The sequence below is a fragment of the Carassius auratus genome, chromosome 16, assembly GCF_003368295.1.
Source record: "Carassius auratus strain Wakin chromosome 16, ASM336829v1, whole genome shotgun sequence".
NCBI lineage: Eukaryota > Metazoa > Chordata > Actinopteri > Cypriniformes > Cyprinidae > Carassius > Carassius auratus.
In genome coordinates this window covers 5,836,092-5,854,644 of record NC_039258.1, presented here as the reverse complement: position 1 = coordinate 5,854,644, position 18,553 = coordinate 5,836,092, and the positions used below count along the sequence as shown (strand labels likewise).

General features: G+C 36.0%; 1 protein-coding gene and 1 long non-coding RNA gene across 4 annotated transcripts in view; one reads left to right on the top strand and one right to left on the bottom strand.

Moving 5' to 3' along the window:
- atp2c1 (ATPase secretory pathway Ca2+ transporting 1) overlaps positions 1 to 14,003 on the bottom strand; it is a 42,314-nt gene extending 28,311 nt beyond the window's left edge. The window contains exon 1 of one of the 3 annotated variants that reach the window (XM_026283636.1): positions 13,907 to 14,003. In XM_026283636.1, the coding sequence (XP_026139421.1) occupies positions 13,907 to 13,924 (18 nt within the window). In that variant the 5' untranslated portion in view covers positions 13,925 to 14,003. Of the gene's footprint in view, positions 1 to 11,808; positions 12,059 to 12,111; positions 12,212 to 13,906 lie in introns of those variants that run through there. The other 2 variants (XM_026283637.1, XM_026283638.1) reach the window with 2 other exon arrangements.
- A 154-nt stretch (positions 14,004 to 14,157) lies between these two features.
- Positions 14,158 to 16,988, top strand: LOC113115909 (uncharacterized). Its single transcript, XR_003293956.1, has 3 exons — positions 14,158 to 14,741; positions 15,647 to 15,702; positions 15,883 to 16,988. It is a non-coding gene; the product is annotated as an uncharacterized LOC113115909 (long non-coding RNA).
- Positions 16,989 to 18,553: the final 1,565 nt, after the last annotated feature.

Sequence of the window (18,553 nt, the reverse complement as noted above, 5' to 3'; positions counted from 1 at the left end):
AGGGGGTACTTCATGGAGAGGTTTGAAAACCACTGACCTAAGGTAAATGGTTAAATGCTCAGAGATGTTGGACAATAATCCTACACTTTAAACAAACTAGGTTACAATGGAAAGAACAAAACATTCCAGATGGTTGTTTAAATTTTTGTGCACAATATGCAAATATATACAAAATCCTGCTGTGACTGGATTTCAGGACACGAGTGCAAAACATACCAGAGAGACAAGTTGCTCAGAGCATATTCTAAACATAGTCTCCGTGCATGAACTTTTAAGCGTTACCCTCAGGATGGATGTCATTAGTGGGTATCATTGAGGATTGACCTCCTTCTTAAAAGATGATGGAGAGAAACAGAGAAAAATGCTACAGAGGAATAGAAAATCAGGGCTACCTTTTGTAGTCTGTATCATGTTGAGCATCAGATTCAGCATTTTTCTTACAGCGCCACATACATCAGCTTGGCATCTTTAAGTCTTACACCATATTCTTGCTGCACTATCACTCGGCAGGTCCAGCGTAGAGATAAAAGAAAGTATCTTACCGAAGATCTAGTGTGTCTGAGCCCGAGCGGATTCCCATTATTAAAGGTGGCAACTGCTTAAACCTAGATGAGCCAATCCCACGTCTCTCTGCACAGGCTCTTTAAACTAATGAATGAGTGCTATCTGAGATATCCAGGTCAATTTGCAAAATTGGTACTGTGCCATGGTTAATTTCTTTACTGTACCGATACTGTATAACATGCATCCCTACTCAGAAACAGAATCACATAGTCTGTAGTAACTGGCTTGAAAAAATAAAATAAAAATTAAATTTACCTCTTTAACCAGCTGGGAAATATATGTGAAATATTATTACAATCTGCTTTCTTTATTAATATATTGTAAAATATAAAGTATTCCTGTAATGGAAAAGCTGGATTTTCAATGCCATTAGTCCAGTCTTCAGTGTCACATGATCCATGAACAGCTTAAAAATGTTTTTGTTGAAACCGTGATTTTTCCAGGATTCATTGTTAATTAGGAAATTACAAAAGAATCACATTTATTAAAAATATTTTATCTTAAATATACATTTTTACTGTCTATCAATTTAATGCACCATTAAAAAAATACTGACCCGAAATGTTAGAATAGTAGAACATATCTACCCCATGAAAAACTGTAGAAATATGAAAAAAACAAAACAATCAGTTTATTAATTCAGAAGTTAAGCTGAAGCTTTCAAATATTTATGCTTGTCTTGACATTTTTTTTTACACCGTTAATAACTCCCAGGATTGAAGTCACTGACACCAAACACCACCAATTCTTGTGATTTATCAGGAGGATGTAGGCGAGTTTGAAAACAATGCAAATTAGACTTCAGAGCTACAGCAGACAGCACATTCAATTAATGCTCTAAACTTAGTTCCTCACACAAAGCAATTGTATGGTTTTAGACAACTAAAAATCCACATGCACAAGCAGGATGGACTAACTTTCAGGTACATTTTGCCACTTTCTTTTATGGAAATCTTTGACATTCGACTGAAGAACTCATTTTGCACTCCGCAAATACAGGAAATAACACAGGGTTGAAACGACCCTTAACATTTCAGAGATCTAATAATAGCTCAGCCTCTCATCATTGTCCTCTAACCAGTGTCAGGAATGTGACATCAATCTATTATCACTAAGATGTGCTATTTGATAGACAGTTTTTCTCTACAACTACATCATGTTGATAAAACTCTTAATTGGTTACTAACAAGTGTGATATCGAAAGCAAGATAAGCCATTTATCATTTTACTCAGCCAGTGACATGAATTGAAAATAAATAAATAAAGCTTTAATTGTTTTCATGTCTCCCGGGCTGCCCTATCTGGGTCTCAATTACAAACTCTGCCTGGTTCTCCTGCTGACAGAATTGGGCCAAGCGCAGGTTCAAGGCCATGCAGAACAAACTGATTTCCATTAGATGATCGAAACTGATCATCTGCAGTCCACTGAGAGGTACAAGGTCATGTTCACTCTAGCAGAGCCTCCACGTAATTGAAACTGCACTCTCTCCCATCAACCTCTCTTCACCTTTCAAACAGTTTTAGAGTAGGAACTTATGTATGTGGTATGAAAAGAATTTAAGAAGGCCGAAGTACACTATAAGGAGGTAGAAAAATGCAGTTCACTAAAAACTGATAAAAACATCCTCAGGCCCTGCCATGCCATCGTCATTCTGCGGCCTCCATCTGACAAGTTGAACATTACGCAACACTCCTAAACAAACCAGAACACAAATACGCACAAAAATTCTTTGAATGGCCACACCTGGATTTCATCTTTGTCTATGGAAATGTTTGTACTTTTGATAGTCAAAAGTCAAAACGCCTCCACCTCCCTCCATTGATTTGTGTTGAAGGGCAGTCCGCATTGTTCCTCAGTACATTTCAATGACTGGGTTAGTAAAGAAACTGCAAAATGAAATAGCAGAAATTTCAAGGACTTTAAGCACTACTTTTTTTTTTTTTTTTTTTTTCAGAGATCTCACTTATCAAACAATAATGTTATTATCTTTTGAACTCTAATAAACTAATAAAACGAAATGGCACAAACAAAGTGAGGCACAATAGAATACATTTGACATGTGGAAGGATATTATGGCAAAGTTATCACTTTCTTTATTCAAACTGATTTTAGATTTTTTTTTTTCATGAAAATTATTGACCTGAAGAATGTACGCTGTATCATACACTTGGGAAATTATGAGCTGTATCACCAATTATCAACAGCTGACGAGATGTACAGATACTTGGTTCACTAGAATGAGACAATATTTTAATCCTATTTTCAGATTTTTTAAATGGGTTTAAAGCGGTTAATAAACAGAACTGCTTGCGTCTTGCGGAAGAACATCGTAGCCGGAACTACTTCTCTCTGTTTATGTCTATGAAGAATCACAAAGGTACTGGGTTACTCCGCCGCGGTACCCCCGAAGCAATCTAAAATACTCCGAATATAAACACTTATTACAGGTGCACCCTAGTGATTCAGGACAAGCCAAAAACACGGTTTGGAAAAAGGATTCATGGTGTACTCGCTTATTATATACATTTTTCTACATTTTGAACACAAAGAAAGTTACGGACTGCAGCTCTGATTGGTTATTTTTTACGGGAGCGATGGAGTTTCTGCAAATGGCAATAGGACCACTGGGAGGAGCCAGAGGAGCTTGATTTTTTCACAAATTATAGGTCTCATATGTACAAAATATTTTTTTTTTAAAGTTCTCTACAGCACCTTTAATTTTGCATAAAAACACACTTATTTCATATTCTGCTCTTTAAAAATTTAAGTACTTTTAATGTACTTTCTCAAAAATATGGCTGTTTTCAAGGGTTTTCCAGGACTTACATTTCAAAAAGTCAAATTCACGTACTGCAAGCACTTTAAGCACCCTTTATGAAACCTGCAATGATCAGTCCTTTTGTTTGTGACAAAAATGTTGTACATGTATCTATGAGAGCAAGAGAAACTTCTCTCCTGCCAAGTACAAACTCAACAGATTATTAACAATATATACAACACTAGCAATAAAAAAAAAAAAAAATTACACCGTAACCAACACTGAATTCCATATGCCATAAACACATTCTGTGCTGTATCTTATGTAATTATTTGTTTAACCAAGTTTCAAGAGAATAAAAAAAATTCTAGAAGAGTAGAAATATGACAAACCAATAAAATATGTTTGAAAGACAATGAGCTCTGACATGTACATATGTGTGGGTTGCTAATACTAAGTTAGTCACATAACTCCTGAGAACCTACTTCATTCAAATGATTAGTTCTTTTGAACAGTTTAAAGGCACAATATGTAAGCCATTTTTTATTAATGTATCCAAAAACCACTAGAACAGTGATATACACCGTGTTCCAAATTATTATGCAAGTGACATCAATAGGCTTTCAGATTTTTTTTTTATTTATTTATTTTTTATTTCAGACAGGTTTGTTCAATAGTTTGCCAGGTCTAGGGTAAATTAGAACCCTTCTTAAATAGATTGTTCTACATTATTAAGCAAGACACAGTTCTAATGAAATACAGTGAGGAAGAGAGATCTTTCTGAAGATGGAAGGTATGAAGCAATGCAAATGTCTTACAAAAGCCATCTAAAAAAAACGATGTTTTGCAAAAAGCAAATAGAGATAACTGAACTGTCAAAAGATAGGGTAAACGTACCTACTAAGCTCACGTACCCATTAACCATACTTCCATATTTGAGCTCAGATTACAAAAAGACGAAATAATGTATTATCCTACTTGATGTCTTAACCAATTGATGTGTTTGTTACTATGCGCCTCAAGTCAATCAGATCATTACACACTGAGATATAGATCTCCATGTGTTCACACTGTCTGGACGCCACTTTGAAAACGGTCTAAAAACCTTCACCAAAAGAGTAGCAAAATATGCATTTCTTAGATATTTAAGCCTTTATTTTGGGTACGTTTCTGTAATTACTGTAAAATTAAGAGATTAATGTTCAGAATTTTGCACATTATAACCTGGAACTTTGATGTGGGAAATAATTAAGAAGTTAGATCCAAAATATAGTTTTAACGACATAGCGCAGATGCTACAGAACAGTTAGCTGACTCACTGTATAAGAAAGTGCTACACTAATATATACTTCACAAACATTACTAGCTGTTGCTGCTCCAATTAAGCTCCGTTTACTTTCTTTTCCACATTGAACGTCTATGTAAATACTTCATAAACAGACTTTTAAATATTAACTGATGGTTGTCACTTTAAGTTAATCTTTATAAAATGGTTAATAACTTATTTTTACAGCTTTAAGATAACAAAATCTAGACAGAATTCTAGTTTATGCCCAAAGATGAAAGATGCATGTCGTCCATTCAAAGAAGGAGCCATTAGAAACCTATCTTCTCCGTCCAGGAAAAAAGCGACTAAAGGCTGGAATACACTACACAACTTTTAAAATGTGAACAGATTTTTAAAATCACTGGGCATCATACAGGCACCGACTTTGTAAACAGTCAAAAAAGGAAAACTGGGCATCATACACTAAAAGACTGAGAATCTGTGATCATCATACACTACATATTTCTTTATTAAATATGTTCTTTTCTATTAAATAACTCAAATCTGGCAGACTGGCTTTGACCTTTGGTAACTAGTGTCAACTTCTCCAGAGTTTAAATCAGTGGAAAATCGGAGCAAACATTGTGTAGTGTATTCCTTATGTAGCCTTAAGAGAATATAGAGAAGTCTTATTTAATCCATTTAATAAGAGGCTTCATAGTGAGGCTAGTTTCTGTGTTCATCCCCATGAATGAATGAATTTATTGGTTTGTTTTGTTATTAGATTTTTTTATGTGTAACTTAACTGAACGTGGACTTGTCTAGATGTTGCAATGTGCTTAAATGATACTTCACTATAAATATATAACTGATCAAACTGAATGCCTTGTTGCTTGATTTTAGTGTTGCATTTAATGATGTATATCTTAATTTAAATGCTTTAGTCATTCGAAATAAATTTAATATTTTTGTGTGAGAGATTAATCTTTTATTTTAACATAAACCAATATTTTGTGCACTAAAAATGTCTCCGTGAAGATTTTGGTGAGCTTAATAGGTGCGTTTACCCTGAGTGAGTGAGTGTCTTAGAGCACAGAAGATCTTGGTCAGATAAAGATTTCTTAGGGAAAATGTCTGTCAAACAAATGAACTAATGTATTGGCAGCTGTAAAAAAAAAAAAAAAAAAAAAAGCCACTGCTGATCAGCCAACAGACGTTTTAAGCTCAAGATCCTCTCCATACAGACTGGCAGTTGTGTGTAAAGCTGCGTTTCAGTTACTGCTAACTAGGGGTGTCCATGGTTAACCGGTTAACCGATTAACCGTTAAAAATTGTGTAACCGAGTGAAACATTTTGCTCGGTTAAGTGACGTCAATGGCGTGCATTGAATTTAGATGTAATACATTTTTGCACCACCAGAGACCGCCAGAGCGCTCCCAGACATTTGTAATGTCCACAAGAAGTCATTTTTCTAATATGAAGCGGGCTAATACGAGTGACGGGGCAAAATGCAAGTATTGCAATACAGTGCTAAGATATACTTCAAGTACAACCTCGTTGTTGTAATCTCAACAGCCAACACCCGGGCATCATTAGGCCGGTCAGGACACACTGGATGCGTGGCGAAAGCATCTCAGCTGCATGGCGTGTCTGTTTTTAATTCGGTTCCCATGTTAACAGGTTAGAGCTTGCCGACTGCCTGCGTGAGACGCGCGGCTCAGGCGCGGCTCGACGCGTGCATGCTAGAAATAGAACCGACGCCTTGTTGGAAGCGTTTCCAGGCAAAGTATAATAGGAAAATATGTTTATATGTCATTTTGTACAAAAATACATATTAATTCATGACTTTTTTTTATATTTGAAAGTCTATAGGTTGACATAAATTCAGATATAAATGTAATTTAAATAAATAAATAAATAATTATCGATTTTCAAATATTGTACGTGTCAAACATAGTCATAGTCATAGCCTTAGCGAGGCGGCCGCGGAGTCTGCTTGTTACCTTTTGCCTTATACATTTTAGGCTTATTCTCAAATTCAGATTGTGTTAATGGGCGGCATTATTAGGCAGTTTTAATAGGACAATTTGACCGGAGAGATTAAATTTTGTCGGACATTCCTTTTTTTTTTTCGGCCAATGTCCGGAAATTACTATGGTTATGGTTACTATGGCACACTATGGTTAACCGAGTATTAACCGCTAAGGGCCTCGGTTAACGGTTAATGAAAAACTTGAGAACGTGCAGCCCTACTGCTAACCAAACCTCACAAAGAGAAACCTGCACAGTGGCTGTAGAAACACAGGAAGAGTTGTTTTAAAAATAGTTTTATTCATTAACGAATGCAGCAGTACAATGGATGGTCCAGATACATGGATTTCTGATGAATGGCCCTTCTATTCCAATGAGACTGCAACATCAGCAAGGAGACAGTGGGTGATGATTTGGGTTTGAATATTGGGAAGTGAGATGGAAAGTTATTTTAGGGTGCCATAATGAATTCTGAAAGATATGTGAAGTTCATAACTGACCATTTTCTGCTGTGGTATAAAATTAAGAATAGTGGTATCGGATTTTCATGCAGGACAACACACTATCCCATGCTGCATAAATACCATGCTGCTAAACCATTTGAAAATGTGTTTCTAAAGCCACCGTGCAGGTTTCTCTGTGAGGTTTTTGTGAAGTCACTCACAAATCTTTTGACAGTTCAATAATTTATTTGCTTTTAGCAAAATATTGTTTGTTTAGATGCTTTTGCAAGACATTGCTTCATACTTTAAATCTTCATAAAGATCTTTCTTCCTCACCATATTTCAAGAGAACTGTGACTTGCATAATAATTTGAAACACAGCGTACTTTGCTGACTTGTGCCCTTACATCATCCCAAATGTTTCGATGAATGTTTAAATCCAGAGATATAAGCATTTTAATCTAGTGACATGGACCGTGTCCATAGTGTTATTGTGTAGCATTGAAACAGAACTTTCAAACATATCTGGAAAATGATAAAACAGCACTGCTTTTATTTCCCCACATAAGTACGACCGGAAGCAGTGGAAGCGGTCGACTGTGGCATAATAAAAGCTCCACTGCTTTCGAGCCATGTGTTGCGCTCATTCAGCAGCTTTGTTTCGCTTCAATGGCTTTCGGCCTCACCCTGCTTCAAACTACTACATTAATAAATCATTAGCTCATCCATGAATATGATTTCTGCCCGAGACCCTTCGGATTGCCTCGGCTGTGTGGATGAAGACAACAACTCCTGTGATTCCACAGTCACGGCGTCATTAACCTACTCATTTGTTTCTTTGTTTTGTTTTGAATACCCACCCTCTAGCAGCAAAAAAATAAATTACATATTGTGCCTTTAAATGAACCAACTCCAAACACTGATTCAACAATTTGCACAATCACTCAAACATTGGAATTTTTGAGTGAGCTATACCTTTAAGAAGCTTTGGCTTTTAGCTTTTCTCCCGAGGCCACAAGAGGGCACATCGAGCATATGATAACATGTGAAAGTGCCCCTATTATGCCATTTTTATGGTTGCTAATATTGTTTTATAATTCTCCTAAAACAGGTTTACATGCAATTTCAAAAAAACATGATTATAAATGATTCATAAACAACTCGTGCGAAGCAGTTAAAAGAATCAGTCTCTCTAAATCCCTCCTTTCCATGAGTCCTCACTGCTGTGGATTGGTCATGTGTCAAATGTGTTACTTTGTGATGTAGAGCTGTAACAGAATAACATAAAAATTCCTGACGACTCCTTTAGGCAAATTGTGAGCCGACTTTTTTTTTATAGACAATAACGATATTTATCTCGCACTATGTTCACATACAGCTTCATGACACAATGCACGAAAGGTAATCGTTGAAAAGGCATAGGGGCATTTTAAGATAATGTTTATAAACCAATTAAAATTAAGAAGCTTAAACAACTATAAACTAAAAAAGCATAATGTATGTATTCTTAGTATAATACAAAGGGCCGAAAGCCAATCACATACATAGAGTATATTTTTCACGAGTTGCAGTGGGATGGGGAAAAAAGAAAAAAAACCATTAAGACTATAGATATGTTTTTTCAAAGTTGAACTTACATAAATTTTTAAACATGCTCACTTGTGCGAGTGCAACGGTGATAGATGTCCCTCTAGAAAATGTGCGATATATGCATTCTTTGTAAACAGCTTGGTTTCAGTTTTGACGTTAACAAGATCTTCTCCGCATTTTCTCTTTTCCCGCAATGTTTGTAATCAATTACTCATCAGCGCCACATCTAATGGCTTCACCTGGCTAACAAAAACATTCAAATGCAATGACACTTACATCATCATCTCATCTCGTGCGCCACTGACAAGGCTGCCTTCTTAATGCACACCTAAAAAGATTTTGATACCTCTACACAGCTCTATTAATAATTATAAACAATAGTGATAATGCCTTTGTAGTAACAACTAATGAGAATGAAACATCCCGAAAAAAGGGGTCTGTTTGGGGTGTTAGTGACCATATTAAAAGAAATAATACCTTAATTTAAAGCTTACAAGAGTTGAATTCAGGATAAGAACAAACGAAAGATTAAGATTTACAATGGAATATGTCCAGGCTCAGAGACCATACAGTTCAACAAAAACAAAAAGCGGTATTGTCGACTTTGAAAGTCTGTTCTGAGAAGAGTGTTGTTGAAGCAAAAACAGAGCTTCCCACAGAGAAAGATTTTTTTCCCTCCAAAACCAAGGTAAACAAGGGACCAAACATCCAAGCCCTGGCTGCTCAGTGGTGGGAAATCAAAAGATTGATTCCACTTGTGAAAATACCAAACTAAAACTTTCAGGATTGCATCACAATGTTACACTAAAACGCATGCTATCAGTCGCCTTACTCCCTAATTTCACTTTTTGCTGTGATTCTGAACATGCCATTGGATTTACTTAAAACTCTGCATTTCTAAAAAAGACTGATGTGGAACAAACATCAAGGAAACACACACCTCCAGCTACTTCTCAATCTGTCTCCTAAAACTAATGGGAGCTTCAAAGGAAGTTAAATGCACTGCAAAGTTATAAATAGATGGAGCAGGGGCTGCTGGGACAGAGCGCGGTTTATAATCTTCCTCCTGGCTGTCCTGACAGTGCCTGCAGGCGGAGGCTCTCTGGAAATGTTAGATAGCAGAGAGATGTCAGTCCACAATTGCTGTGAAAAACGGAGAGAAACGGAGGACAGGGCAGCGAGAAAGTGGGAAATTCAGTCAAATTAAGCGGTTTTCTTCACACACAAAATCTTTTACACACACATGGAAAGTGCAAATACACCCTACACATCATCCAAGGGGTGAACAAGCAGACATCCGATAAACTCTCCCTCACCTCTGCAATCATTCACAAACATATATCATTCTGTAATGATCAGCACTGCACAGCATTATGGGGTATTACTTTGGCCTGTAGAGTGCAGCAGTGACCATATTAGAAACCTCAGTTAAGGAAGTACTTTTCCTATTCATTGTCTCTATGGAGACTTCAAAAGCAAAGCCAACTGGCTCTAAAATGACTCACAAAATTACAAACCTGATTTAAAGCAAAAACAAAGCAATGCATACTGTGACCCAACCTTTGTGACTAAAACTGCGCCAACAGACATAACTTGTGAGACAACTTCAAGCAAACTACTTTTGTTTAAGAAGGCATTTAACCTTTGTGCTCTGCTGAAAAATTGCTAAATCATCACCAAATCTTGGATTCGAAAAAATATATATATTATTTGTGGATAATATTAGCTTAAATATTCAATATGGCAATATTCACTCAAAAATTGGGCTGCATATGCTCAGATCAATGAAACCTGTGATCAGTTAAGAAAAAAAGAAAAAAAGAAATACAAATTATGTGCTAACTGAAATGAGTGGATAAAAAAAAGATTAAATCCAATATTTGGTAATAAAATTGCATAACATAAATGCAAAAGCTATTTTTGTAGGTGTTAATTTTTGAGCAGAGTCAGTTGATTTTAGTCCTTTAATAAGAAATACTGATGAAGTTTGAGAACAAAAATCTAAATATGTAATTGCATCAACACAAACCTGAAAATAAAGTCAACTGAGGCTTACACAAGCACATCCCAATCTCAGGGTGGTATGTCTGTTCAGTTTATTTTGTTGTTAAACTTCAAGCTAAAGATAAAGAAAGGGATTTTTACTTCCTGTAACCTATTGCTATTCTCTATTGACCATTATTATAACTAGTGACTCTCTTTGACTTTGTCAGCTGACACTACACTGGTTTTACGTTTCACCAGAGACGTATTGGAATACTTGCTAAGCCACAGGACAGAAATGTGCTAATGGTCTAACGTGACGTGTTAGATTGTACACACTATTTTAACAAGCATGCTTGCAAATTACGACAGCACTGGCATTGTGTGACAGAGAGATAAACCTCTCTGACTTCCCATAATGTTATCTGACCAAGTCGGCTTCAAAATCTTGAATTTGCCAACAACTCCAAACCTGCAATCTAGGTAAGCACCTCACTAGGTTTTAGGACACAGCCCTACATGCATATGCATTCCCTCTTCCAGAGCAGATGAACTGGGCTCTGTCACCACAGTTACTCTAGGTTTGTTGACAATGGCGCACCTGTGCTTGTAAAAACCTCTAGTCAAGCACACCACACAGTGGCAGTGAACTTTAAACACCGCATTAGCCAAAGAAGGACAGCTGGTTGGCTGTGGTGCAGTTTACTACTCACGTGAAGCTTATATGTTTACTCTGAGGCCTATTTCATAAGTTCCTGCCCTGCTCTGTTTGACTAGCCACAGATAACAGATGTAGCTGTAGATAACAGCTGAAAAAAACAAAGAAATAATTGACAGGATGTGACTATAAAGTGAGGGTTACTGTACATAAGACAAAACAGAGCGGTATGCTGATATAAAATTTTCCAACGCTCTACTCCAAAATACATGCGTTATATACTCCCATAATAAACCAATTAAATTCATACACACTACAATATCTGCATATATCACTTATTTTCACTCTCAACACAAGTTTCAAGTTTCCTCAACCGCAAATGCTTTTAGAGGAAAACCTATTGAATTAATCAACAACACTAATACATGTCACGAGCCACGCGGTTAAACACGGATAACGTAACTGTTTATTTTGCTGAAGAAGACACTGACAGCACAGCACATGACGGCTGACCTTAAAGCTTCTCCTGTCGCTTTTCTCACCGGTGTACGTTGTTTTCCGTTGCAGCCGTTAATTTGAATGAGCGGCGAGTGGCGACAACAAACCGCTCGCTTTCTGCTAATGTTTAAATCACACCAGCGGGTCTCTAATTATGTTTTAGCTGTGTTTCATGACACACATTCATACCGAACGCATTGTGGAACAGCGTCTGAACAAACGGGGCTTTGTCTGAGCCTCGCAGTGGTGATTTCTGAGAAGGTATAACGCCGGTACTGGGTCTCGTAATAAGGAAATTTGTTTTTTGTTGAAACTTACCAGCGGGTCCTTTTTCTTTTGCATCTTCCGCGAGCATTCGTCAGGTCTGTCTGACGGCCGCTGATGGCGTCATCGCGCAGGGCACGTAAAAGAGATGCGGGGCGGCGGAAACAGATTTGGGAACTGTTCACGGTGAATAAATGTTAATACATTTTGTCTATTGTATATAAATGACACCTGTGTTATGTTTATTAGCATAATAATTAGAAAAATAACAATAATAAACTGTTCACGTTGATCACAAGTCAAATACTTTACTGAAAGACAAGTCGCTGATGTAATATAACTGATGAATTGTTCTTAGAAATCAGTTATAATGATATACAGATTAATTATTTGCACTAGGTTTAAATAGCAACCGCCAAATCTAACAAAGTATGCCGGCTTCTGTCTCGAAACATTGAATATAATACAGTTGTCCTTAGGCAATGTTGACACATCGTTTTAGGTATCAGAATAATACAGAGTAAATAAGGCAAATACAATAAAAAAAATATGCTATTTCATCACCTCTCATGTCATGTCATTCTGGCAAAAAGAAAAGAAAAAAAAGTTATTAATTATCCAGGAAAAGCGTCAGTGTGGAATAGGCTACAGTTATATTATTTGTAAATATTAAAATTATTAAAATTATTTTATTTTATTGCTAAAATGATTTTTAAACAAATGCGGCTAACTGTAACAGCTCTGCACTGTATTTACTTAATTAATCATTCATTCATTCCCCCGCTATACGTTTCAAAATTATATACAGTACCTAGTTTTCAAATGTATCTGTTATAAATTGGAGTTTTCTAAACTGGTGGTGCTACTTCACCTCCTGATCTTCCCTGCATCGTACCCCTAGACTGGTCGAACCCTTCGGGGATGCGCTCTGACAGAACCGCAGCGCCGCCTAGCGGAGCCGCAGCTCTTTCTAGTTACCAATGTTCAAACAAATCTCCCAGAACTGAAAACAAACACAGAAATCCGATATACTGTAGCTATTAATGAATAATAAGAAAAAAAAAGACAGCAAATAGGCGGACACATTCATTGTCTGCTTATTGTGTATCCTGCTTAAAGGGTTGTATCCTTGTGTATTTTTGAATTGCGTGTTGCTACTGTTCTGCATTCTTGATGACGTGATCTTTATCTTTATCACAGTATGGGGGGAAAATACATTGAAGTTAATTGGGACCAGAAACTGTTTAGTTAGTTGTTAACATTATTCGAAATATTTTATTTTGTGTTCAGCAGAAGAAATTCATAGGCTTGAAACAACATGAGGCAGTCAGAATACATTAGCCTACCTAAAATGTCAGAATGACAGTAATTTGTAATTAGCAAGAGACTACAATTTTTAAGTAATCTACTCTGTCCAGTTATTTACATTTAGATACATTTAGTAATTTAGCAGACGCTTTTATCCAAAGCGACTTACAAATGAGAACAATGCAAGCAAGCAAAATCAGAAACATTTGGTATTGTTACAAAGACACTACCCTGTTTTATTTTCTCCTGAGTCACTGTGCGCATAATTTTTCTGGGCTGCAAACTTTAGCCAGTGTGTGTGTGTGTGTGTGTGTGTGTGTGTGTGTGTTGCCTTCTACCAACAATGCATGTCACAGGTGAGGGCGGGACTTGACCAATCTGTCAATGCCTGACACCTGTAACTCAACATTGTAGTTTTTCTATGATAACACTTACTGTTTACTAATTAGCTTCTATTTCTGCTATTTATGTTAATGTTATGTTTATATCAATTCAAAGTTTGCATGATAAACACAATATTCGAAAAATATTATCAAAATACCTCAATTTCATCACTCATCTTCGTGCCGGTAGTCTCTGGAGTCGGTTGAGCTGGTGTTCTGTCAATCTGATGTAATGTCAGGCAGGGCGGCTTGCTTTTGACGGCGTTCCGCCCGCAAGGAGGGACAAGTGTCAATGTTGTACTTACAAAAAGTGACTGAATATTTCTGCACAGTGTACTTTTAAATGTCAATGCAATCATTGTTTTTTTTTTTTAAGTTATAGAATTCAAAGAGACTGCATTACAAGAACTATCTGAACCATCTCTGAAATAATCAAATGTCGTATCCGTTTTTTGTGATCGAAAGGCTTTCAAAGAAAGATCAGACAATGGTAAGACATACAAACATTTTACAGTTTCCCCATCCGTCCTGGCAAGCGAATAAATGTCATGATAAATGTCAACAATCAGAAGCAACAATCTATTGCAGATTATGTAAATGGAAGGTTTCCACCTATGCCAGTGATGGAATATAAAAGCATATGCGAGATCAAATTAGAATACACAGAGAAAACAATACACCCATGGATGATATAAATCACTTAAAAATGTCAGTTTTGATGTTTCATACTATGAAGCTGATTATTCAGAGAGATCTTTACCAGCCAGTGCTACACATCACGGACAATCTTTCCACTGTAAGATCAAAGGTTGTGCAAAAGAAGCTACCGTGACCTAATTGACCAACCACTAAAGCGTTTTTATCAAACATAAAAGATAACAAATCTTCTCTAAACATGTCACAGCTCCGCAGAATGATGAATATGTCAAGATGCTGAAGATTGTTCAGCTTGAGAGAAAGGTGAACACTCAGGCTGTGGATATTGAACATAGGGTAAGATACTTCCTTTATTTTTACAGTCTCATGTTTCCATCCACCTATTCTTATGCACATTTTGGATGAGCCTATCGCATAAAAAATAGCTGAATGGAAACGCCAAGATGTCCATCAATTCTAAAAAATGCGCATAAAAAAATTATGCTCACAACTGAGTAGGATAACTTTTTTATCCGATAAGAAAAAAATGCGCATAGACTGCAACGGAAACACATTTACCGAATATATTCCTCCATGCACATTGGAAAAAGTCGTGTGACTTTGCGCTATGAGACCCGTCGATCTCGTTCATTCTATGTTGTTTTGGTCGTTCTGAAATGCCTGAGGAAAGTCTGTCGTCAAAGTATTTCTGTATAATTACTGTCTTGCATGACTGCGTTCCCTAACAGCAGGCAGCCACCTCTAAAAGCAATGACCGCATTTATTAAAATTATTATATTCACTGGCTTCTCTTAGAGATAGCCTTAGTGCCAGTTTATCAGGAAGTGGCGATTTTGTTCCCTTTTGACTCGTTGGATGGAAACGGTGCTTTATTCGAAAATGTTTTATGCGATATTCAAGTTCGGTTTTCTTTTTATTATATAATAAATAAAAAAAAGGCCTCTAACACTAGCTTGCTCTATTCTTTTTTTAGTCTATCCGTTTTCATTTCGTAGCACTTGCATATAATTACTCTTTTGTTTATCTTGATTGCTTCTATTGTAAGTCGCTTTAGATAAAAGCATCTGCTAAATGACTATATGTAAATCTACTGTGGACTCGGTGTCTAAATCTGCTTTTCTGTTCAGTTTAAGTATCCAATCCTGTGTTTACAATGATCAAATGTCTCCAGGTGCACAGCTCATACCATTTTTTCAGGTGTCATGTGATATTAGCTTAATTTCCTGTTATTTCATGCCCAGGGCAAGATGAATTGCAGTTCTGGAAGAGGAACTGAATCGTTTGCAAGAGGCAAAAGGTAATTTATTATTTATTAGACAGAAATTGAAGTTGCAGAAATACTGAGTTAGCATGATATAGACTACATACAATAAGATCAGTATGAACCAATAAAGAAAACATTTTAAGTTTAAATCCCTTTTTAATTTCAGCATTCAAAAAGATCATTTAATGGAAATGTGTTTGTCTTTGGCTTTAGATAAATCTACAAGTAATGAGAACCAAGATGAAGAACTGGTTAAACTGTGCCTCTGGCTTCAAAACCCTAGTGAGCAACTTTGAGAGATTTCTTTTCATTCAACCGGTTACGTACGTGAATGTTTGTTATGCTTTGCAGACAACAAAAGAGTTAATTCCTGTATAATTACAACAAAATAGTTATTGTCAACTCAACAGAATGGCTTTTTCCCACCCACACGGAAGTTTCTAAATAATTATGGAATTATCGGAGTTGGAAGCTGCAAAGAACATGATGAGCAGACCAACAGACAACTTCCTAGCAACTAATGCACACAAGACTTTAGAAATGAAATTTGACCTGGTCCTGCATGCATTTATTTGTTCTGCAGAACATCCAGGTTATGAATTTCGTAGCAGGGGAAGGAGAACCCCTGTGACCGCTGCTCCTGGTGGACCCAAACTCACCCAGCAGCTTCCATACCTCTTTGGCTCTACAAAAATGGCATTGTGATGTTCAGTAGTCCATTCCACTCCAATCAAGACCCAAGCACACGTGTTCAGTTATTTTCCTGCTTTATATCTTACATCACTTAGTTTGACTACATAAATACCATATATTTTCCACAGTCAGCTTCCGTTTACTGATGAAACATCAAGATTTGTCGTTCCTTTTAAGTTTTGCCTTCTTGAATGCACGCAGGACTTGATGGATGGGTTTTTTCCTGAACTTCAGGAAAGGTTTTCTGATGTGACCTTCCTGGTGTGGACTGTGAATCCATAAAGTTTTCATCATTAGGATTACTATTGCTCATTTTTAGGATAATGGATTGAACAAATCCCTAACCCTACACAACTTTAGTTGGTAATATTTTTAAATGTTTTAGAAAATCTCTTAAGCTCACCAAGGCTGCATTATTTTATCTAAAAATACAGTAAAGATTAATATTATTATTAATACTTAAGACATCTGTGCTGCATAATATTTTTGTGGAAACTATACATTTTTTCAGGATTTTCTAATGAATAGAAAGTTGAAAAGAACAGCATTAATTTGAACATTATATACTTTCATATTGTACTTTTGTGCATTAGAAATGTCTTTACAGCCTTTTACGATCAATTCAATTCAACTTTACTGAATAAAAGTACAGTATTCATTTCATTCAAAAACTCAAAAAAACAAAACAACTTTTGAACAGTATAAGTAGTGTTGTCAAACGATTAATCGTGATTAATCACATCCAAAAGAAACATTTTTGTTTACATGTGTGTGTGCTGCGCATTTATTATGTATATATAAAGACACACAAAGTATATATTTTGAAAATGTTTACATGTATTTACATATTATATACCTATATTCATATAATTTATATTATATGTTAATTAATCATGATTAATCACATCCAAAATAAGTTTTTGTTTGCCAAATATGTTTGTTTGTTCTGTGTATATTTATGGTGAGCGTGATTTTACCAAGTACAACATGTTCCTGGATCAACATCCTTGTTGATCCTGGAAAAACATTCCAAGCAACCAATCAGAATTGAATTATAACTTTCCAAGAAAAATCGGTTTTAGGCTTACAATCATAGTTAGGTCCTTCTACACCTTTGTTAATCAGCTATCATTTCCCACTGATTTTATGAATAAATTATGGGTAGGGTTAAGGTTTGGGGCTATATTTTTGACTAATAATGTTAATCCAGCATCAGCAAAAGACGTTGATCCAGGAACATGTCTTACTTGGCAAAATCAAGCCGACTGTGTATTTATTATGAATATATAAATACACATACATACAGTATGTATTTAAAAAAATACTTGCATGTCTAGATTTATATTCATATAATTTAGATTACAAATAAACAATTTTATTATTGCATTTCCACACCAGTGCTACAGTGATTACTGCTGTCCTGTGGTCTGACTCTAAATGCAGCACCGCTGCTGCTGCTGCGGTGTCCTCAAGCCTCATAACAGTCCTTAACTAAAGAACAACAACCATCATCTCATGTCACAGCGAGTGAGCATCATTAACACACTTTAACGGTGATGCTACAACACAGCACTCTTCAAATATCTCACTGATCCAGAAATTGATCATTCCGGAAAGAAATCTCAAACACATCAATAAATAGGTTTACAATCATTTTAAGTAGTAATCAATTTGACAACTAAATTATTAAAGAAATTCAATTTACAATAGTTTATCAACTGATAATATAAAAGTGCTTTTTCTAATTTCTGTAAATGACCCAAGAGACACCCTGTCTCGTGCCAAGGTGATCTATGGGTTAGAATTGACTTCCATATTATTGTAAATGTTCCAACTAAGTCTTTTAAACATTTTTCATTATTTGCAGAATTCCATTTAAAAACAATCTTTTGGGTGAGGTTAAATACACTGAAACTTCTCTATATTAAACAGATTTGGCTGCTTTAGCTTCTACTCACATTATTAATAATTACGAAAAAAAGAAAGAAAAAAAAAGCATGCATCCCAATAATAACTTTTGTTGTTGGAGGGTGTGTAATTACATATTAAATGTCAATATTAAAAGTGACTAAATGTTAAATGTTATTTCTATATGTGACCATGGACCACAAGACCAGTCATAAGGGAACTGAGATTTATGAATCATCTGAAAGCTGAATAACTAAGCTTTCCATTGAGGTATGGTTTGTTA